Source organism: Desmodus rotundus, chromosome 5 (assembly GCF_022682495.2).
Source record: "Desmodus rotundus isolate HL8 chromosome 5, HLdesRot8A.1, whole genome shotgun sequence".
In the NCBI taxonomy this organism is placed as follows: domain Eukaryota; kingdom Metazoa; phylum Chordata; class Mammalia; order Chiroptera; family Phyllostomidae; genus Desmodus; species Desmodus rotundus.
Window position 1 is genome coordinate 130,898,082 of NC_071391.1, and position 24,268 is coordinate 130,922,349.

The 24,268-nt window shown below is 39.3% G+C and overlaps 1 protein-coding gene across 2 annotated transcripts in view; it reads right to left on the reverse strand.

Moving 5' to 3' along the window:
- The window catches only part of PSME4 (proteasome activator subunit 4), a 90,397-nt gene extending 68,231 nt beyond the window's left edge, over nt 1-22,166 (reverse strand). Inside the window, exons 1-3 of one of the 2 annotated variants that reach the window (XM_024552799.3) lie at nt 21,689-22,166; nt 2,356-2,496; nt 1,624-1,740 (exon numbers count right to left, since the gene is read on the reverse strand). In XM_024552799.3, the coding sequence (XP_024408567.2) occupies nt 1,624-1,740; nt 2,356-2,496; nt 21,689-21,930 (500 nt within the window). In that variant the 5' untranslated portion in view covers nt 21,931-22,166. The remainder of the gene's footprint in view (nt 1-1,623; nt 1,741-2,355; nt 2,497-21,688) is intronic. The other variant, XM_024552800.3, reaches the window with a different exon arrangement.
- Between the last annotated feature and the right edge of the window lie 2,102 nt (nt 22,167-24,268).

The following is a 24,268-nucleotide window of genomic DNA, read 5'->3' on the forward strand; positions in this document are numbered from 1 at the left end:
TTATGAAATGGTGTTTCCCATTCTAACTTTAATGAGCTCATATTTTAAATACACCTAACCCAGTCCCTGTAGCAGAAATAAAACTCATAAGGAATCTTTACAACAAAGTTTTTATGTTAAATTTTTTTTATTTTCATAATAAATTTTATAGCCCTGACTGGTGTGGATTGAGTGCCAGCCTGAGAACCAAGGGGTTGTCACTGGTTCCTGGGTTGCGGGTCAGGTCCCCAGTAGGGGACACGTGAGAGGCAACCACACATTGACGTATCTCTCCCTCTTTCTCCCTTCCCTTCCCCTCTGTCTAAAAGTAAATAAAATCTTTAAAAATAAATAAATAAAATACATTTTATAAAAACGTATTTGTGATTGCACCATTTAGTTTCATGATGAATTTCTATTTTTTATGGTTCAAAAATGGGTTTCCTGGTTTTAACACATGAAATCTTAAGGAAGTAAATGACTGGTGAGCAAGCACTCTCCAAAAGCTAATTAAGGCCTAAGTTCAGGATCAACTACAGTCATATTCTTTTTTACTCTTTCCATTTACATAATTTCACCACTTACTTACCTATGACCTGAAAATCTCTTAAAGTCCGCCATCTACTGTGATTTTCAAAAAATTCTATGAAAAAGATGTCTCATTTAAGTGAAGCCTGAGGATTAATCATGGATTAAATATACTGAACTGGTGAACTGGAGAGGCTACAAGAAGTAGTAAAATAAACGTGTCTAAGATTGAAAGAGAAATCACCACAGAAATCTTTAAAGACAATTTATACAAGAGAAAAAGAAAAATAATACAGGAGTATAAAATGGTGCTCTTGAGGAATGAGTATATATATAGCCACATGACAACTCTGGTAATACAGCAAAGAGCTAAAGAAGGAAAAATTTCCTAAAAATAAACCTCAGTTTCAAATAACATGAGTATTTTAAGACAAACATGCTAAGACTGAGACAATTAACAGCTACATCGTAAATGGACAAACCCTGTTAACAGGGGAAAAGGATACTTTGCAGTCAAGTCTGAAATCCCTACTAACCAAAAGGGCAAATTTTCCTATTATACTCTGTAAATTCAGAATACAAAACATACCGAAATTAGAGATCTGGAAGAGTCAAGATGCACATACAAGAATCCATAATCAGCCAGAGATTTGTAAGCTTAGTTATGCCTAGACATCACTAGAAAGTAACATAATCCAAGGACTGCATATTTGAATAGTTTATGCTCTCAGAATAATCAAACACTAAAACTGATGCTATTTAAGTGGGACTGTGTGTCCCCTGGAATATGCAAAGCTCCCCTTCCTGAAGCATTCATTTTACTTGAAGAATTAAAACCCATGTGGATGTATTATGAAGAATGTGAAATATGCATTACTTTTAACGACAGTATGGTGATGTTAGCTGTTAGGAAAATCTTGATGGGAAATTCTTAAGTACAGCTTCAGATATAATTTAAAGAAGGCAAAAACTGTTTTAGAAGTTAAGTTACACAGAAGTACATTAAATTATACATTTGTTTGTTTATCTCAAATAACCCAGTATTTCTCAGTTATAATCAAACCCCTAAAAACCCCCAAGTGCTCCCAAAGAAGTTCTTTAAATGGAAATACTTACTTAGGAAACCAATTTAACCCTAGGTGCTCTGTCTTGGAATATAATATTCTTTCCATCATGTCATAAAGTGGTCTCCAAGGTAACTCCAAATCATGTCTTGAAAGAAGTTCCTTTTTCCTAATTAGAGGGAGGCAAACACGTATTTATGTATGTGTGCGCAGGTGTGTGTATATTACACATACTACTCGGGAGGACAGTTGTTAAACGCTGCTGCCATCACAGTGGGTTTTGCTTTTCCTCATCCACAGCCTGCTCACCGGCAGAACATGACAAGTAGCAGGAAGAACAATGTACCAAATTCTTGCTGCTGTTCAAACCTCAAAGAGCATCTGATAAGGAGGGACATTTAAATTTGTACCACCATTACTGTAGATGAGTTTCATACTTTCCCATGCTATTTATGGAGCAAAGTTTCCAGCCCTGTGCTGCATGTCTTGGGATAAGCAACACAGTAAATCATCCCTGTCTTCAGGGATCTTACAACCTACATAAGGAATGGACAGTTTAATGTGTCCTCCAGAAGACAAGGCTTCATGGAGAAGATGGAATTGTAATTAAAGGGTTAACACATATGATTTAAACTTAAAAAGTTTTCTGCAATCTTTTTCTAAACTGGCAATTTTGGACATGGTCTTCTTCTCAAAAGAACACCTAGGGCTCATATTCTAATAAAACCTTGAAAAAAACCCACACAAACTAATCTTATCAAAAATCATAGGAAAACTGACTTACTTTAACAAGTTGATCAAGAGACGGGCAAATCCCTGCATCATGCTGATTTCCAGTTTTGGAATTGATACCAGCTCATACAATAACTTGATAAAAAGAACATGATCTTCTTTGCTAAATTTTCTCCCATAAAGTCGAATATATCTGCAAGAAAAAAATCAATATAGCCTTTAAAAATAGGTATGGTGACACATCCATGTTCCTTGAAGCATTGTTCACAACATGTGTGTGAAAACAACATAAATGTCCATCAACAGATGAATGGACTTTAAAAATATGGTATGTATACACATATTCGGCCTTTAAAAAGAAGAAATTTCTGTCATATGCTACAATACAAACGAACTTTACAGACATTATGCTAAGAAGTGAAATAAGCCAGTCATAAAAAGACAAATATGAGTCTGCTTAAGTGTGGTATTTAAAGCAATAAGCCTTGATGTCCTGGCTGGTGTAGCTCAGTGGATTGAGTGCTGGCCTGGGAATCAAAGGGTCACGGGTTCAACTCCCAGTCAGAGCACATGCCCCCCAGTAGGCCAGGCCCCCAGTAGGGGGTGCAGGCCAGGCCCCCAGTAGGGGGTGCGCAAGAGGCAACTACACATTGATGTTTCTCCCTTTTTGCCTCTCTTCCCCTCTCTAAAAATAAATAAATAAAACTTTTGGGGGGGAAAAAAAAAAAGTAATAAGCCCTGAATGGTGTGGCTCAGTGGGCTGGGTGTCCCAACAAAACCAAATGGTAATGAGTTCAATTTCTGGTCAGGGCACATGCCGGAGTTACGGGCCAGGTACTGGGTTGGAGGTGTGTGAGACACAACCTATTGATGTTTCCCTCCCTCTCTCTCTTCTTCCCTTCCCCTGTCTCTAAAAAGAAATAAAAAACCTTTAAAAAAATAATCAAACTCAAAGGAAGAGAAAGTGGCGATTGCTAGGGGCTGGGACAGAAGATGGAAAAATTCTCAATCCTTTGTACAACAATGTACATACTGCTAACAATACTGTACTACAAACTTAAAAACTGTTGATAGAGTAAATTTGTGTTTTGCTGCATTAAAAAATGTGTCCCCAGGTACAAAAATTCAAAAGAGATCAAAGACCTAAATATAACATCTGAAATAATAAGTTACACAGAAGAAAACACAGGCACTAAACTTACAGACTTTGGTCATACAGAACATTTTATGAATTTGACCCCAAAGTGAAGAGAAGTAGAGGCAAAAATAAATGAATTGGGGCTATATCTAACTAAAAGGCTTCTACCCAGCAAATGAAACAGCTAACAAGACAAAAAGTAGCCAACTGAATGGGAGAAGATATTTGCAAATAGCAGCTCCAACAAAGGGTTAATATCCAAAAATACACAAAGAACTCACACAACTCAACACCAAATAAATAATCCAATTAAATATGGTCAGAGGACCTGAACAGACACTTCTCTGAAGAAGGCATACAAATAGCCAACAGATACATGAAAATATGCTCAACTTCACTAGCTATTAGGGAAATGCAAACCAAAACTACAATAAGATACTACACCTCACCCCTGTCAAAATGGCTGTTATCAACAAGACAGGCAGTAACAAGTGTTGGAGAGGTTGTGCAGAAAAAGGAACCCTCATTTACTGCTGGTCAGGATGTACGAAAACTGACACAGCCACTATGAAAATGGTACAGAGGTTCCTCAAAAAATTAAGAATAGAGTTACCATGTCAGCCAGCAATCCTTCTTGTGGGTATCTACCCAAAAGACTCGGCAACATTTATTCACAAGGAAATACGCACCTTAAGTTCACTGCAGCTTTATTCACAGTGGTCAAGACAGACAGACACCAGGGGGTACATATTACTATGAACTACTACTCAGCCACCAGAAAAGATAAAATACTGCTATTTGTGACACTATAAATGGAGCTTGAGAATATTATGCTAAGCGAAATATGTCAGTCAGGAATAGCTAAGAACCACATGATTTCACTCACATGTGGGTATAAAACTGAAACTCGTAGACACAGAAAACAGTATGATGGTTACCAGAGGGAAGCGGGTGGGAAGGTAGTAGAGGGTTAGCAGGCCAAACACACGGTGACGGAGGATGATCTGAGTGTGGGTGGTGGGCACGCAATGCAATATACACATCATGTATCATAGAAATGTACCCTTGAAACCTACGTGATATTAACCAATGTCACCCCAATAAATTTATAAAAATATGTATTGTAACACAATTTCAATGTCTTTGGTGTTAACCATTTTATATCCACTCATGAGGAAAAGAATTATTTGGAATTTCATTAAGATCACCAACTAGATATTTTTTTAATTTTTAAATGTATTTTGTTTATTGATTTGGGATGAGATGAGAGAGAAAGAGAGAGAAAGAGACATTAATTTGTTGTTCCACTTATTAATGCATTCATTAGTTGATTATTGTATGTGCCCTGACCTGGGACAGAACCCACAACCTTGGCATATAGGGACAATGCTGTAACCAACTGAGCTACTGGGCCTGGGCCACCAAATGAGTACTTTATTAACAAAATGGTAACTGAATTCTCATCAACACTTAATAACCAATTAAAACACACCACTCTCTTATTGCTGCATGGTCTTCACTGGCCTCTGGTCGTAAGTTACCTGAAAAGAGTGCCTCTCCTCCCTCCCCTCCATTTCTTTGTTAAGCAAGTGTCTTGATAATGAAGATAATGATATCAAGATAATGAATGAGCACTTAACTCCCTGAAATTACTTAAAAACAGTAAATCACAACATAATTAAAAAATAAGACAGATCAAAATAGTACAGATACGTAAGCCTGCATCTGTTTTAACCACAAGAAATCTTTTAAGAATGCATGTTTACTTAGAACCCTGAAACAATACAGCAAGTTACAAAGCATGAACCATTTGTTTTCAAGAGTTATTCATGACTATAATAAAGTTACTATTAAAAAATGTAGTATTTTGCCTCATAATTATATATTTTCCATTTCTTAGCTTTAGAGAACTAATGTAATCAAAACCATCAGCCACAAGAAAATTTGTTCCAAAAAGCATGAATGACTAATCATGGCATATTTAAAGATTCAGAAATAACTAAAACTGAAGTAACCAAAAGTTACTTAGAACAAATTACTGGATACTTAAAATTATAAACTCCTTTGAGGAACACCATTTTACAGACAATTAAATACATAAACAAACAGAAAAGACAGTATTAATACTTTTTATATGATCTTTGGCACTTACCCAACAGCTAATTTCAAATTAAACACATGATTAACTTCTAAAATGAGGATACCTAAGTGGTTTTCATATTCCAGAAATTCCTTAAAAATCTTTGTCCACTAATAGCACTCTTTCATTTTCTCAAGCTGCTGAGTATTTATTTAGCTCCTTTCTGTCACTTCAAGGTACAATCCATGATTACACCTTAGTATGAAGCAGCGAGGGAACAGTATGGGAGGCAGAACAATAAAACCTGAGATGTTGTTCTGCCTCTATCAATTACCTGTAAGTTTCTTAACCACCCTGGGCTGCTAATGCGAAAGGATTAGTGAAGGCAGATAGAGAGATCAGAAGCCCGGGGGTGCCAGAGGTTCTCTTTTTTTTTAAGATTCTATTTATTTATTTTTAGACAGAGGGGAAGGGAGGGAGAAAGAGAGTGAGCGAAGCTTCAATGTGTGGTTGCCTCTCACACGCCCCCTACTGGGGACCTGGCCCACTCCTCCTGAAGCCGCCTTCAAAGTAAAAGCTAGAATCATTTAAATGCTACTGCCAAGGGAATGAAAACAAACTATATCTTTTAAACCCTGTACACACTTTGAAGATAAAGCAGAAGAGTTCAAAGAAGCATTCCTTGATTTCAATGGCTACTTCAGGCCTTGCCAGAACTCCAGAAGCCCCCAGGGTTGTACGTTCACTTTCCCCTATGGCTGGGACACTTCCAAGGATAAATTAGAGAAACACTGCTCTAAACCACTGAAATAAACTTCAGAATGCCAAATTTAACACTAATGAAGAGACCAACAGATTTCCAGAGGAGCTAGAACTGCTGACAAAATTAGAGATTTTTAGGGAAATTGTTCAAAAACTTTTTATTTCCCCATCAACCAGCAAATAGGTCTTGCCAACTAGAAAGTAATTCTGGTTTCAGCATTTCTCAAAATGCAGTCCAAGATTTCTTCTGAAGAGTACAAAAAGTACTGAGGAAAAAACTTAATAATTGGTCTTCATTAAAATTAAGAACATCTATTCACAATAAAACACCATTAAAAGTGAAAAGCTCAGTCAGATATTTAGAATACATATATCTGACAAAAGACTCAGATCCAAATTATATTAAGAATTCCGTCAAATCAGTAAGAAAAAGACACCCAAATAAAAACTGGGCAAAAGACTCAGGCAGGCACTCCTTAAAGGATAACATCCAGATGACTAACAGCATATGAAAGGGTACTCAACATCGATACTCAACAGTAAAAGCAAATTAAAACACCAGAAAGGTCCCACCTCACACTCCTAAGACTGGCTAAAACTGAAAAGCCTAACAATACCCAGCCTGGGAGAAAGAGAATGTGGAGAACAGGACATTTCACATGGTAAGGTAGGAAAAACTGCTTGACATTACTGCCTAGTAAATGTCTACTAGACATTAGACTATTTAAAGTGCATATCCATTCATACTCTGGTTTCCCTTCAGGTCGTCTAAATATTTCGCCTTTTTAAAAATGCATATTCATTGGCTCCATCTTAAATCTAGTCCATCAAAAATACTGTATTATAAGCAATAAAACTGTTTCTTAAAGGGGGGAACTTATAAACAAAATACTGAGAATGAAGACTAAGAATTTTCTGCCCTGGCTGGTGTGGCTCAGTGGATTGAGTGCCAAGGGGAACCTGTGAACAAAGGGGTCACCGGTTCAATTCCCAGTTGGGCACATGCCTGGGTTGTGGGCCAGGTCCCCAGTAGGCAGTGTGTGAGAGGCAACCACACATTGATGTTTCTCTTTCTCTCTTTCTCCTTCCCCTCCCCTCTCTCTAAAAATAAATAAAATCTAATTTTTTAAAAAAAAGATTAAATTTTCATTTTTTCAAAATTATTCCAGTTGGTTTTTCTATATTTATGTTCAGAAATGCTACTTCAAACCATACTTGGTTCATTTCCTTTTCCCAATTAATTTTCATATTATATTTTAGTACAAAGAATTACTACTAGACGTCTCAAAATACTCGGAAACCTTGGTAACAGTCATGATTGAACTTTTGAAGAGACTATTTCTTAAACTATCCAGAATATATAGATGACAAGTCATTATGTTCCATCCTCCCACAGAGGGGGAAAAAATAACAGTAAAAGGTAATATTGTACAAAAGCACTTTTCAACTGCTTCCTCCTAACCTTATAATTATTCAAATGTTTTCATCTCAAGCAAAGAGGACTGTGGAATGCCAGGAACAGTAATTACTTAAGAAAATGTACAATACTGTCAAGGTTTTTTCTACTATATCTTTTTTTAAACCTCACCCAAGGAAATGTTTATTAATTTTAGAGAGATAAGAAGGGGTGGAGAGACAGACATCGATGCAAAAAACACATCAATCAGATCCACTGCCTCCTGTACACACTCTGAACCGGGAACCCAGGTATGCGCCCTTAGCAGGAAATGAACCCTTAACCTTTTTTGGTGTGTAGGATGAGGCTCCAACCAACTGAGCCACCAGGCCAGGGTTCTACTATACCTCTTGATAGCTTACTATATACTACAAGGAAATTTAAAGTAAAATATGAAATTATACAACTGAATAGACTAAGAATTAGACTAAGTATTGAATAGACTAAGAATTAGAGATTGGCTAGAGGTTAAAAATATTGGTTTTCAATACAAGCTTTGTTTCCATCAGTTATTTTTCTTCAAAGTAATCACTGGGTTTCTAATCCATCTATATCCGTCAATAACGTAAAATTAACGTAATTTCAGAAGAACATTAAGACTATTCTCAATTAACCTTGGCTGGTGTGGCTCAGTGGATTAAGTGTTGGCCTGCAAACCAAAGGGTCACCAGTTCAATTCCCAGTCAGGGCACATGCCTGGGTTGCGGGCCATGTTCACAGTTGTGGGCATGTCAGAAACAACTAATCTCTCTCTCATACTTAAATGTTTCTCTCCCTGTCTTCTCCTCTAAAACTAAGTAAATCTTTAAAAAAAAAAAAGACTATTTGTTATTATAAAACACTCAAGACACCTAGTAACGATATTAACCTTAAGCAAATGCTTTATTTGGGGTAGTTCTACTCAAAAAACAAAGAAAGTATTTTGACTTGATAATTTAAAAACCAGAATTTTTTTTTGCTCTGACCAGAGTGGCTCAGTGGGTTGCGCATTGTCCCAAAAAGTGAAAGGTCGCTGGTTTGACCCTGGTCTGGGCACATGCCTGGGTTGCGGGCCAAGTTCCCGGTTGGGGACATGCGAGAGGCAGCCAATAGATGTTTCGCACATGGATGTTTCTCTCCCTCTCCCTCTAAAACTAAACCAATAAAATGGTTTTGGTTTTTTTTAATGTAAGCTTACAAAAACTATGCCCTCTTTTCAATCTTCATTCTGTGGAGTACCCGGTCATAAACTAGTCAACAAAGAAAACCTCACTTAATTCTAACATGTGAACATTATTATAGTCAAATAGTCTGATTATAATAAAATGTAAGTCAGGAAATATTAAGGGAAAACCAAAAGAAACCAAATCGTTTTACAACATACATATGGATATTAATGAAATAAGCCCATACCCAGACTTAAGGCATTCTGCCTCCAAGAGGCACTTCCCTTGAAATCAGGTTCGGGACAACGACTATTCTTACTATTATTATTTAGCATTATTCTGAATCTAGACTAAAGGTAAACTAGGAAAGAAAAATAAGGGTAATTGTTTCAGGAAAGGTAGAATAGTATGGTGTCAACGCTATGATTATACCTAAAACATCGAAGCAACCAACTAAAAAAAAAAACCTTTTAGACCAAGAAAATCTACAGTTTTTTTTAAAGCAGCAGCCTTCCTGTATGGCACCCATATTAAAAACAAAAAACTAGTGATGGTTGAAGGAATATTGTTCCATTCATTCATAATACCAACGAAAAAGAAATTTCTCTAAAAGAAATGTGCAGGAATTATATTTTAAAATAATAAAAGACTAAAATGTAAAATATCTGACTTAATGGTGAAACGAGAATAGTTTTTAATGCATTCATACCTGACAATTAGGACTAAATGATAAATATTTTACAGCAAGGAATACTACCATGACCAGTGAAATCCCTAAACAACTCCAAATTTTAATTTCAAACAGTAACTTCAACTCATCCCTCTGCCAAAATAAATAGCATACTTTTGCTGTAACTGTATCAGTTATAGTATTTTCTTTCTGTTCCTAAGGTGTCACCAAACAGAAAAAATAAGCAATAAAAAAGGGCAAAATTAGCAGAGAAAATTGGAAGATCAGAAGAAATGAATTACTTTAACTTTATTACAGGACTAAGTCCTTCATCACGTAATGCAAAAGATGCAGATAACAGTTCTCACTGCCACAAAGAGTGAATGAACAGTCAAAATCAAGTGTTTTTCATAAATCTACCTCTTCTCTTTTCAAAAAGCATTTCTAAAGCAAATGACATGTGCCCAAGGAAAGTTATGATTCAAACAGTTCCTGTAGGCCAAGACCTCACAAATCAGATGTGAGGAGACTGAATACAAGGGGAAGTAAGGGGACAAATGAAGTATTATTAGAGTTTTATGGTTCTTTATTTTAAAGCAAAGTTTCACCATATAAGTGATCACTGAACTGAATCTTAAAAGATTAGAAAGCTGTCATCACTCTGAATAAGCAATCCAAAATCAAGATAAGCCGAACATTTGGGGGAAGAGGAACAGGAGACAGCTTTAGGTAGCAGAACAGAGCAAGAAGAAACAACCAAGGGAATGTTTCTTCTTCCCTCATTTCCTCTCCAAAGAGGTCGAGCTAAGGATCAAGAAAGGGGATGCACTATCCCAAACAAACAACAGTAAAGGATATTAATTCCAAGTGACTGCTGGTATGGAACAAAGGCAAGTTCATTTCTAGCTAATATGGAGGATGTCTTATGTTTCCATTCTAGCTTCTCTGCAACTCTGGACATTGCAATCAATTTTGGATAGACAGATTTATTGATTTCAACATACTAGCCAAGCAAGCAGGGGAAGCATGGTTCTCAAGATTGCTGAGAATTTGAACTGCTCTATGTTAGTCTCTTGGACAAGTCATTTAATCTTCTCTCTCTCTATATATATATGTAAAACCTGTATGTCGTCACAAGGCTATGGTGATGGGTAATTGATTAACATACATGAAAGACACTCAATTTCACTGTTCTAGAATGGGGCGGGGTGGGGGGCTCCAGGTACCAGTTGTTTTTTTGTAAGCTTCCCAGATGTCTCACCACATTTGAGAACTACTATCCCTTAGCAGACTGACTAGGGCATGATACAGCTTTTAAAAATCTATTCCAGTCATTAAAAATGTAATACTAATGCAATCTGTTTCAATTTACATTTCATGAGTTATGATGTAAAATATCTTAAGATGTTTGCTAACTATGTAATTATTTTCTTGTGAATTATTTGTTCATATCCTTAGAAACCAACCTATCCTTTAAGACTTCCTCCTTGAAGTCTTCCTTCATTGCCAAACGAAAGTGTTATCTCTGTCCTGTCTGTCCCTTAACAGTTGTACCAAACTTGGGGTATTTTCATATGCTATCTCATACCACAGATACGTATGTATATATTACTGTATTTCTTTAGATGGCTGAAAAATACTAGGTGTTTAGATGACTGAAAATACTAGGTGGTGTGGAGGGGTTGGCAGGGACCAACCCTCCACAACACCTATTTAACCTTTACCTCTTAATCAGAAGTAAGGGTTAGAGATAAAGTAAGAAAGACATTCTGAGAAACATTATTTTCAACTGATTGAATATATAAGTATACCTTAAGGAGTATACTGTGCTTAAGTAATTATAAACAGCTCACCAGAGCTAATTCTATTTTTTAAAAGTAGAAAAAATACCCTTCAAATTAATAACAAATATTTGGCCATATTAAGCAAATTGGCTTTAAACCATTAAGAGTACATTTCCAAAACACACTAAAAAACAGATCTACCATCTTTATTAAGTACAATATTCCTAGTGGAAGACCCTCCTATTAGACAGGAGATCGTATGAGCCATGTAAAATGAAAAACAGAGACATTTACTTAAGATACAAGAAACACTACATAGGACAATGACACCTCATTCCCCTCCAAAGTAGGCACCTGGGGACTTCACACAGTTCCAACTGCCATCAGCTGCCCCATCATATTTTCCTGAATCTCACTGCCGGTCTGCAATCTTTTCCCTTTCAAGGGTGATTTTAGTTTTGGGGAAAAACAGAAGTAGCAGGGTGCCAAGTCTGGGCTGCAGGGGGTGCTGAGTCACCTGGGTGACTTGATGTTTCGCAGAAGAACTCTGCACAAGATGTGATGCATGAGCGGGCACACTGTCATGATGAAAATGCCAGTCACCAGCTGCCCACAGCTGCTGCCTTCGGAATCATCCCAACAGCTTCCACGGAGGAATGTTCAAGCTTAACACAGAGATTCATAATGATTCATTACTCTATTTGCTCAGTCATTTTGAATGTGACAGCCACACAGTACACATGCTCACTCAAGGGTGTCTACTGCCCCTACTGACTGGTATGGTGAAGTCTTCATTGTTCACACATGTGCATTCCAGTCCACTCTCCTTGGCTGCCAGGTTACATCCATGTCATGCAAAACGTTCTTGTTATATTAACAATGGCCAGGCTTTTTCTGGACAAACCTCATACACGTCTCTTTATCCCCATCCACCACAGGTTAAACAATGCTCACTTGGAATTTCAGCATGTTGTAGTTCAGACTTCTTCGTGACATATTAAAATTGACATGACAATTTCTAGAGTAAAAGTCATTCACTACTAACACCTAATAATGATGGTTCATTTTTTTCCCTTGAGGCATGGATAATGGGCATTCATTTCTTGAAATGCTTTAGAGAGTGTTACTTAAGAGCCAGCCATGGCAACATGCAATGGAAGCATAAAAATAAGTCAGAAAGTGCCCTGGAGCATACAGCTTAGACAGGGAGACAGGTAACTGATTAATTCAATATAATGCTTGGAGCACAGACTTTAACAGCTGTACGGTCAATTTGCTCACATCTGTTCCCCCACAGGAAGTGCCTTTCCCCAAACTGCTCCTTAACCAACTGAATGCTACCTCCAGGCTCAGCTGTAGTCCTTCCCAGTACAGTCTTTCTAGGCTACAGAGCCCAGGAGTTTTCATTCCTCTGGACACATGGTTAAGAGCAAGAGCCCTGTGGTCACAGGCAAATACGTTAACACGTAACCTCTCTAAGTCTCATTTCTTCAGTGGTAAAATTGGGATAATAAACATGCCTAGAGTTCATAGGGCTGTTTGTGAAAAATAAATGAAATAATGAATGTAAAGCCTTAGCATAGTGCAAGTACATCCTGAACCCTCAACCTATGGTAAGTAACATCTATAATAATGCCCTCTTATAAGATCCCTCAGGTTACTGATACATATCCATGTGTGTGTATATGTATCTCCTCACCTGGATATGTTTACTGACTTTAGAGAGAAAAGAAGGGAAGGAGGGAGGGAAGGAGGAAGGAAGGGAGGGAAAGAAAGAGAGAGAAGGAGAGAATCATTAATCAGTTGCCTCCCTCACACATCCCCAATAGGGATCAAACCCGCAACCTAGGTATGTGTCCCGACCAGAATCAAACCCGCAACCTTTTGGTGTACAGGACGATGCTCCAACCAACTGAGCAACCTGACCAAGGAAGGTTACTAATATTTTTAACCTGTCAAACTTTTCATTTTTGTCCTTGTATCTTTATAGCTTAATGAACAGGTATTGATGATATGATCCGAAAGAAACCTGTAAAACCAGGAGCTTTCATGTTGTTTGCCTACAACCCACAGTAATAAATATATAATCCAGTATACACACAGAGATATACAGAACTGAAACAACAGTCATAAACACTCCCCCTTCCTATTTCCAAATTCACTCTAATAATTCTAATTTAGTTCACCAGTCAACAAACAGCCCCTCCCCGAACAACCAGTCAAGATCTACTAAATGACTTATCCTTTTACCATAACCCACAATTTGGGAAATTCTCTACTAAACACTTACAAATGAACATAGAGATAAAAACTGTGAGACCCCACAAACAAGCAACCAAGCAAGCAAACAAAACACACAGCGAAAGTCTTACGATATTCTGTCTGTTAAATTATGAAATTTTAAAAAAATTACATTTGTAATCATTCCTCAATTTGTTAAGTGGTAATTTTCCTCCTGCCATACACATAATTGGGACTTCTGTTTGGTATTTGTTAACAGAATTTGACATTTTATTTATTGGGATCTCTGAAAAGTAACCTGCCTTCTCTCAGAACACAAATTATCCCAAATAAACTTTTCAGGAATCTGCCCAAACCACTAACTTTCACACGCAAAAGGCTGCCTTCATAAAATTTCCAGCTCTTAAAAACTACTTCATCCTTCGCTTAAAAAAGGAAACTGTCAAAAAGTAAAATGACACCCACATCAACAGCTTAGATTAATACGTTCCGTTTAGACTATCTACCTTTAGAAGATTATGAAGCATTTTTAACAATTGTTAAGCAATTTCCAACTTAATTTGAACTACATACTACTCTCAAACCCATTTCACAGCTGCAACAGTGTTTTTTCTTAGAAAGGGAGAAAGCCTCGCCCTGGCCAGGTCCGGCTCAGCTGGTCAGTGTCACCCCAACACCATGTTGCAGTTTGACCCCCTGGTCAGGGAACGTACAAGAAGCAACCAATGAATGCTAAGTAGGTGGAACAAAAACCCCATGTGCGTGTGTGTGTCTAAAGTCAATAAATTAAAAAAAAAAGAAATTTAAGAAGAGGAAAAAGCCTTTATTATTTTATTGTTATAAAAACTCTAAAATTTGGTCTAGGTATTATGAATCAGCCAAATTAGCATTAAAAGGTAATGACCACTACCAAAAATTTATGGTTCATGTAACTATATTTGAATACTAATATTTAACCATACATTATAGATTTATTTCTAAATGAAATCTCAAACTCCCTGATAAAACCAGTATAATCTGCTTTCTTCTCTAATTAATTTTGGGTTGGTTATGAAATACAACTTCTTCCTTAACCAAAATGCTTCCCTCCACTACTTTGGTTAAATATATATTTTCTTTAGAACCCAGTATTAAAGTAGAGTTCATCCCGGATTCAATTCTCCATTTTGACTGTCAAAGTAACAAAATCTTTAGATCAGCATAATGCTTTAGTTTTCAAAGAACAAAAAAGAGTCCATTCTAATATTACTGAGTACCTATGAAAGTAAATACCACTGTACTAAATGCTGGGAATGGAGGGAAGGAGAGATAAACATGCAAGACACCGACCTCAAGAAAGCTCACAACAGAGGGAAGATGCGTACACAGGAATACAAAAGCATGGACAAGAGATAAGAGAGAGTGCACTGAAAGGGAAGAAATGCTGAGCCTAGGCCAAATACGAAAGAAGCAACCTCAAGATTCCAAATGAGAATATTTATAGTATGTACCGCTTTTAAATATTCCAGTGGTGATCTCAATGAACGTAAAGGTTTTTTATTGTTTGCTCCCTGTTGTTTTTATTACCACGTTCTCAGCTTGCTATTTACATAGTATTACTGAGATTTTTCATCTAATTTTCTACAAAGATTACAGGGAAACAGATTTGGATTTTGTGTTAAGGTGGAGGAGGATTCACTAGAAATGAGTCTCCCTAGAAAAAAAAAGTTAACACACAGGTTCCACAATAAGGACAGGTTTACAAGTTGTGCACGTATTTAATAATAAATAAATGTCCCTCTTAAAAAATCTGCCATCATTTCACTACAAATTTTATTTTTCAATACTGCAAGGCCACTCAGGAAAATTGTTTTTAAATGATATATTCGGATCTCGGAAGAACTAATGGTAGTTTTACTAATTATTTTTCTGTCTTTCTTAATGTAGGGTGTTAAAATACAATGGTCAGAATGAGAATTTTTTTTAAAACCAATGAACTTAAAATTCATATTTCCTTTTCCCAAATTTCCTGATGGAGTTATACATCTTACGTAGTCTGTCCCAAATAAACAAAAATGTACCCAAAAGAAAGAGCACACTGGAACTTCCCCAGAGGGCAAAACTCTACACTGACGCAGCCCAAGTGCCAAAAAGTGCCATCTACACAAGGCACTCAGAAGATAATTTGTTCAAACAAGACTCCTGACTTTACTACTTTGTATGCAACTATTAACCTACAAACATCAGTGTCTTCGTTTCTAAAATGGAGATAATCCAAGGGAGTCCTTGTTACCCCAGGACTTATTCTATTATCTCCAAAGTTAGGGGGAGAGAAAAGGTGAATGTCGTAATATCAAAATGTTCGTTAATAAGGTATTTTTTAAAAAAGTTTATTTACTTACTTGTGGAGAGAGGGGAAGGAAGGGAGGGAGAAAGAGAGGGAGAGAAACAGCAATGTGTGAGAGATACATTGATCTGCACCAGTTGGTTGCTTCTTGCACACCCCCAACCAGGAACCTGGCCCACAACCCGCGCATGTGCACTGACTGGGATAGAACCAGTGACCTTTCAGTTCTCAGGTTGGCGCTCAATCCACCTAGCCACACCAGCCAGGGCTTAATAAGCTATTTTTAAAACATGTCCATGAAGTCTGTTCGTAGTGAACCTTAGACAAAGCAATGTAAATGAAATGTAAAGTCAGAAGTAAAATCACAAACTTTGCAAAAAGAACTTCATGAAGTTGATCAAAGTGACAGTGGATTATCGCTAATTTTTTTAAGTTTGATAATGGTACTGGTATTGACTTTTTTGGTCTAGTTCCTTCTCCCTTAAAGATTCATACTGGAAGCACTTATGAATGAAGCAAAAGAAGGTGCAGTGGTGGTGAAAACAACACAACAGGCCCGTGAGTTGATAAATGTTGAGGATGGGTGATGGGTACATGGAGTTGGTGTTTTATAAGAATGATCTGGAGGTCCCTGGAAAATGGGAGGGACCTCAAGTATGACACTGCTATGAAAAATCAACTGTGTGCTTGTGTGGGGGTAGGAGGTACATAGAAACTCTGTACTTTCTGCTCAAGTTTGCTCTGAACCTAAAACTTTTAAAAAATAAAATTTGTTTATTTTTTAAGTATCTAATGTAAAGGATAGCTTATTGGATGTGCTATTATACAACTTTGTCAGAAAAATTTATGTCCCCAAAATCGCCCTGAATGATATGACTCAGTGGATTAAGTGCTGGACTGTGAAACAGAGGGTCACTGGTTCAATTCCTAGTCAGGGCACATGCCCAGGTTGCAGGCCAGGTCCCCAGCAGGGGGCACAAGAGAGACAACCACACATTGATGTTTCTCTCCCTCTCTTCCTCCTTCCCTTTCCCTCTCTCTAAAAATAAATAAATAAAATCTTTAAAAGAAAAAATGTATGTTCTCAAAACCACTTAATTAACTTTTGTTTTTTTATATGGAAAATCAACTTTCTCACTGCAAAGAAATTTTGGTTCCCACTTTGAGTGGGGTTATTGATAAAGGTAAACCTTTTCTACTACTTTTCCTAACTGGTTTTCCCTAATGAATGAAGTAATTTGTCAAGATTTCAAAATTCTTTTACAAATAAAAAGCACTTATATCGGGTTGGCCAAAAAGCCCATTTAGTTTTTTCAGTAAAAGACACATTTTTCATTTTCACCAATAACTATTGATTTGGATATTTTGAGTATGTCAGCTGTCTCCCGCTATTGGCTTCTAGTGGGTAAAGAGCAGGGGTGCCTCTAAACATCTTCCAATGCATAAGACAGCTCCCCAGCAAAGAACTATTTGGCCAAAATGTCAATAGTACCAAGAAACTTCGCAAACCACTTCTGACACAGTCAGTCAGTCATGGCACCTTCTCCATCCACTGCACAAATCTTTTTTGCTTTCAGCTGCATTTACCTTTCCTGATATAATAAAGCACAATACGTCAAAAATGTTGCATATTTCAATTCAATATTAAAATATTCTTCCATCTTCAATATTAAAATAGCTGCACAAAAATTCACCAATTTTGAAAAGGATTTTTTTTTAAATGCATGTCGATGTGACTGACAGCTGTCACAATACAATCTTAAAACTTTTTCAAATGAAGTTAAAGACAACTAAGCACTACTAGACATATCATACAGAAAAAACGTAAGGGATTTTCTGGCCCACCCAGTCTTTATTGTGTACTCCACAATTTCAACACTCAAACATTAGATACTCTATTAAGTACATGTTACCAAGCAACTGAGATTCAGCAGTTACCATTTTCTACTTTCTTCCCCAAAACAGATGATATGAATGTGGGTGCTCCTGTGTTCACATTATTATGTTCCAGAAGAGGCAGTCTGTGTATTTGATAACTCATATCTTGACTAAACTGAATACATTATGTGGCTTCAATTAGAATAATCCAACTCCTGTCCCTAGGAAGACTACATACTGTTCTTAATAGTAAAACAAGGGAGACACGGTTTCATTAGCAAATGAGATGATTCCTCAGCATAACACAGTCATTTCATTACAAAACAGCACAGAATATAACATTTTTGTTGTAACAAACAAGGCATCTAAATTTGTAATACACCAAGCCCACTTCACTAAAATCAAAATCCTATGAAAGAAAGAAATGATCATGAATGGGGTAAGCCTGTAGGAAATAGTAGCCCATTCACTTACTGTCCCTCCTTTTGCCCTTCCTCCAGACCAATTTAAAGTAACAGAGCTAGCTAGAAAGGCCCTTAGAGACTAGTCAGTGACGATTTTTCAAACAGTATGTTTTGGAGCCCTAAGCAGGCATCAGGAGTTCAAGGAAGTGCTACAAAGAAAAAAAAATCAGTGCTATTTTAGCCTGAGGAGTCCAATTCTGTGTTTAAGATTTTGATTTTATAAAACAGCCCACTGCTAAATGTTTAAATTTGAAAAACCACTAATAGTCTACACTCCCACTTTCCAAAAGAGGACTTGGAAGCTAGGAGAGGTTAAGCAAGACTGAGATGCTGATGTTGGTGGCAAAGCCAGGTGTAGATATAGTAGACTTCAGTGCCTCCCATGAAAGGTCCGGAAGGGTAAGGGAGAAAAAGCAAATTTCAAGATTACCTTTCAAAATTCCATTCTCTACACCGACCATACCAGTTTCCACCAATACCTTTCACTTAGTGTCCATGAGCTGTCTTTACTGCTCTTTTCTAAAGACCACTAGTTTGGGGAAGGGTCGTCAAGGAGTGTGTATAAAGGATTCATGGACAAAGCCAAAGAGGGGTAGATGGGGGAAATGGGGACAACTGTAGTCAGAAAAACAATTTAAAAAAAAGAGGAAAAAAAAAAATAAAGACCACTAGTTTGTTCCTCTTCTGTTTCCCTGCTTCTCAGAAAATGGTCCTGTGTTATGTTATGTCACATAATTTCTCTTGAACAGGTTCTAATACTTTAAACAGTCTGCACAAGAGAAGGTGTGTTATATCACGGGACCAATTTTTGAAATACATGAAGTAACCTTTCTTTACAGAGACCCGCAAGTCTCAAAATGGACTGAAACAGAACTATGATATCTAGTATAATGAAGTAAAAAGTCAATAAAGATGATCTTGAGTGCCTCTCAAACAAGGACTCCACCCCTCGCACCCCCAGATCTGGGTCACCTAGACTGGGGGCGGTGTACCCAGGCTAGGTGGGGTCAGGGGTCCAGCCTGTGCCTGTGAACAGCATTTATATTCCATTCCTCTTCAGGAATGTGCCCGATACTTTACAACCTGCCCAGTCCTTGCAGGAAGATATACACTGACTTATTTGAGGCTCTATAGGATAAAAAATAAAAACCATGAAATACCAGCGCAAGAATGTTTCTCAGGAATTATTTAGTCCAACCCCCCTCATTTCTCTCCCAAGAATACTGAAACACATGATTAATTTCCAGTCACAGAGCTAGTGGGACAAATGAGATTTTATTTTTACAACTACTTTCCACTCTTCTACAAAGTACTAAATCTGATCACTACTCAGGTAATTGATAGCTATCAGCACACACTCTGGCATCATTTAAATGTAAACTTATGCAACACACCAAGGCCTAATAAACAACAAGCACAAACATAAACAGGTCACCTTAACAGGTGACTGAGGAGAAAAAAATACACCCAAGATCACAACATGTCCCACCAAGTTCAAAATATCTCATAGCATAATCCCAAGAATCAGTTTGCAGCATTTAACCACTGTCCCAAAATAAAATTCCTTCTGATAGCATTTCTTGCTGGTTATTTAGATGTAAATGGTTTCACGGGTTATTAAGCCATAGAACTGCAATCTTGCCCTAAGCATCAAGGACTGTGTCAAATGTTTTTAGCCCTTCCTAGGAAAAAGCTGCTTATACTTAAGCCAAAAGTTAAAAAACAAGAAAACCCTTATGTGATACTTAGCCAAGCTTACTAACAGTAAATGTAAATAAACAATGTTTAACTACGCCTGTCTAGATTTTAGATTTATGAATCCAAATCAGATATGTACTCACACATTGGTATATTCACACACTGTGCATCTAAAAGGAGCTGTTTGCGTCTCCCCAAACGGTTATTCTCTGGCAAATCTAATCCAAGAGATTAAATTGGGGAGTTACTGGAACTGCGTAACTTTATTTTTACTGTGCCTGAGTAACACAAACACCTAGGAGGCTCACTTTAAAAATCATGTTAATTTTAATCATTCATAAAACATTCTTCTGTTTTGACTGAAAGTGATTCTTCTCCCTGTTGCATTTGTTCCCCCACAAACCTCCCATGGCTGAACACCACAAACTTTACTCTCTAGGAGAGCTGTTAACCTTGACATTTTATGGCCACTGTTTGAAAAGGGCAAATAAAGTGTTTTAGTTTTGCTTTTTAATTAAAGAGGTCATTACTCCCACCACCACCACCAAGTGGAGATGAGAAATTTGTCAGAGGCTTCCTAATAATAGGCACAGAAGAATCATCCTGTGAGGAAATGTTAAGGCTGACTATTGCATTACAAAACCCTGAGTCATCACCCAGTTCACTCAGCAAATTTGGATAAACACTGGGTAAGTGACTTAGGTCTTAGGTGTTCACCCATTCATAGCTCAAAGCATAAACATCCAAGGTTACCAGATTTCATGTACAGTTAACAAGGCACAGCAGAATTCTTTTTCAAAAAGTTCTTCGGACACAGCGAAGATGCTCATCTAGCAAATAGTCTCTAACTCCCGCCTCCCCGCAACTGTCTTTTACTCGATTTCCCCTAATTTCAGTTGCACTAGTTTGCAGCCACGTTACAAAATAACAACAACAATAAAAGAAGAATGTAACTCCTGAAGCTGAGTTCGGTAATTTACATTCGTGCCAGCGGCCCAAAATTAACAAACGTCCGATACTAATAACGTCCAAGACAGCCTGACAACTCTGTTCTCTATTTTCCTTAGTATCGTACATTTCCAAACAGGAGAAATATACACTGTCCCTAAGTTCTAAGTCTCAATATTCTCGACATTAACGTCTCGTATACAGCCCAAGTGTGCGCTAAAGACTGATTTTAAACCAATCTTTTCAATCAAATCCACAAAGACTGAGCAGGCCCCAAAAAGCAGAACCTGTAAGTTCCCTACGGCGTCCTTCCCATTCAGAAAGTTACGAGACGCGAATGGAGAGCTACGAAGGATCATTAAGAAGAAAGAACCGGAGGAACCAGAAGTCAAGAGTCGGCCCCCCCCCCCCAAAGATGAATCCTCCTCACCCCTTCCCACACGAGCACAGATCCAAGGAGAACCTCTGGGGGACCGCTTATCTCTTTCCTTCTTGATCCCGCAAGTCGGAAGACAACATTCTGAACCCTTGTGGAAAAGCAACTAGGGAGGACGTAGAGGACTGAGAACCCGGGAGGTCCCGTAGGAAAGTGGTAGAGAGGAGGCTTGAGTGCTTTCCCTAGCTTCTTCCTGTGGTGACCCTGGAACTACCGCACGGCGACCACCGGCTCGAGAACGGGCAGAGTCGGGGGTCCAGCCATCAGGAGTGGACAAAGAGCCAGCCGCCCCCTCGCCCCGGACGCCCTCCCTCTGAGCCTCTGCCCTTGACCCATCCTGCAGGCCCGGTCCCACTTACGTGGAGAGTTTTCTGGTCCAGAAGAGGCCCCCCGGCCACAGCTCTTGGAGTTGCACGGCCCGGCCCAGGTTGCTTTTGATCTGGGCCAACTGCGAGTCGGACTCGGCGTCCAGCCGCTCGGCATAGGGGAGCAGCTTGTTGTACACTATCTCCTTCTGCGCGACGAAGGGCCGGGGGCCCGGCCCAGGACTCCCGCCCGGCTCCGGGGGGTCACCACCGCCCGCCTGCTCGGCCGGCTCCATGAGCCCCGGGACACCCCCCCACCCCCTCCCACCCGAACCCTCCCCGGCCCCCACCCCTCTCCGGGCTCCGCCTCCTTCGCGTCGTCGTCGCCCTGCGGCGGCCGGCGGCCGGTCGCCCGCCCTCGGCCGGACCGCTGGGCCCCCTCCCCTGGCCTGCGCGCTGCTGGCACCGCACGGTCCCGGTTCGTTGGCGGCGGCAGTGGCCGCTCTGCGCGCCCGGCACCAGCTCGACTAGTGACGCTGCAGCCGCCGGCCCGGAGGTTCCGGACAGGCCTTAAGCCACTTCCGGGGCGGGGCGGGGCGAGGCGGGGCGACGGAGGCGGAGGCGGTGATGGCTGCTAGGGCGGGAGCTCCCGGGGCCGCGCGGTTCTCGCCGTCTTAGCCGTCCTCGCCGTGGGCCGGGCTCGGAGCCTCCACCCTCCGCCTCACCGGCGGAGCGCCAGACTGCCCCACCGGAAACACGAGGCCGAATTCCAAGCTATTGTCCTTCCTTGCCTGGGTTGCGCACTCCCGGCGTCTGCTCCTCCGGAGCCCGGAGTCGCCGTGGCCTTCGGCAAGGCGATCAGCCTAGTCCCCCACGCCCAGTCTGTGGAAAAGCCTAGGTACTCTGTATCCATCCCATGTGTTATTTATAGATTTTTTTTTTTTTACTCTGCCCTCTTTAAGCCCTCATCTTTCTGGTGTCCTATTAGCCGCTCTCCTTCCAAAGAAGAGAATAGTTATTCATTCAAGTAGTTGAAATATTTTGTGTGTCCGACGCTTCTTTTTGGCACTGGAGATGGAACGTCTAAGAGCAGCAGGTTTCTGCCCCCTAGGGATTTAGTCAAACAAACTAAATACACTGGGGAATGAGCAATTAGAAGACGATACTCGTAATTGCTAGATAAGTACAGGCTGCCTTGGGAACACCTAAGGAGGGTGGGGTGGATTTGAGAATGTCAGGTAGTTTACTAGGACTGGTACGTAAATTGAATTTAAGGGTTAAGTGCAGAGATAGTTAGAAAAAGAAGAGAGGAAAAAGTATTTAACCTGAGGGAACACCTCTGAGGCTTGAAGCAGGCACTCTAGGAATTCAAAGAAGTTCAGAATGGCTGAAGATTGCTTGCGAGAGAAGGGAGTGGAGAATTGAAACTGAGAAGGAAATGTTAGGGACTTCAGAGCTTTATCCTAAAGGCAACAAGAAACTGAAAATTTTAAGCATTGGGCAGCGGCGTGATACAATTTTCATTTGTTTGAAGAATCACTCTGGCTTTGTATGACAGTGATTTAGAACAGACAAGATCGGACACTGGAGGAGTCTTGAGGAAGATGTCACATGATGACCTGGATGTCAGTTGAAGTGACTTGAGTGCTATTTCAGCACTTGGAGTGCCCTGGGCTTGATAACTGATTGAGTGTTAAGAGTGAAAGAGAGGGCAGGGACAGAATGATGTCAAATTTCTGCTTTGGGAAGGTGGGTAAGTAGTGAAGCCTTTCGCTGAGGCCGAGATAGAGAACACTACAGAAACATGGTTTGGAGGCAGAATGCTTAAGGGATGGCTAATATATATTTTGACATATGGATGAGGAGGGCGATCTAAACTGGGATATAGATTAGCATACAGGTGGATTGGAAGGAAAGAGATACAGAGTATTGTTAAAGGGTGAACTGAGGCATTAAAATTTTGAAGAGTTTGGGTGACCAAAAATTGGTTCCAGTTGGGCAGCACCACACCTTAAGTGGTCAAGGGTGTTCCACTGACAGAAGCCAGGGGAAAGACATACACAGTAGAGAAGGTATAGAAGCAAAGAAAGGAAACTATTTGATGGCTGTAACTTCAAGTCTAGTGATCCGTTTGTGATTGTCCTTAGCATTTACTAAGGTCATTTCATAACCTGGAGGCACGCCTAGTTTGCTTAAGTAGGCTGCCAAAGCAATCGCAGCCACCTCAGTCTAATGGCCTCCTTGTTTAATTGATTTAACTGTATGAGAAGATTAGGGCCCTTGACTAAACTCTGAGGAACTCCACAGTCTGGGACAGAGAAAGAGGAGAAAGACCGCAAAGAATACAGGAAAGCAGTCAGGGAGATAAGAGGAGGTCTAGGAAAGTGGGCATTCCTTAAAACAGTGTCTCACACCGAGGAAGTGATCAACCGTACAAAAGGTGCAAGATGAAATGAGAACTGAGAAGGGTTCCTTGGAATTATGATAAAGCAGATAAGAACAGTTTCAGTGGAGTGTAGGAGTGGAAACCAGATTACAATGACAATGGACAAACAGGAAGTAAATATAAATACAGGTAGCTAATGTGGACTACTGGTTTTAAAAGTTTGGGTAAGAAGAACAGAAGACAGATAA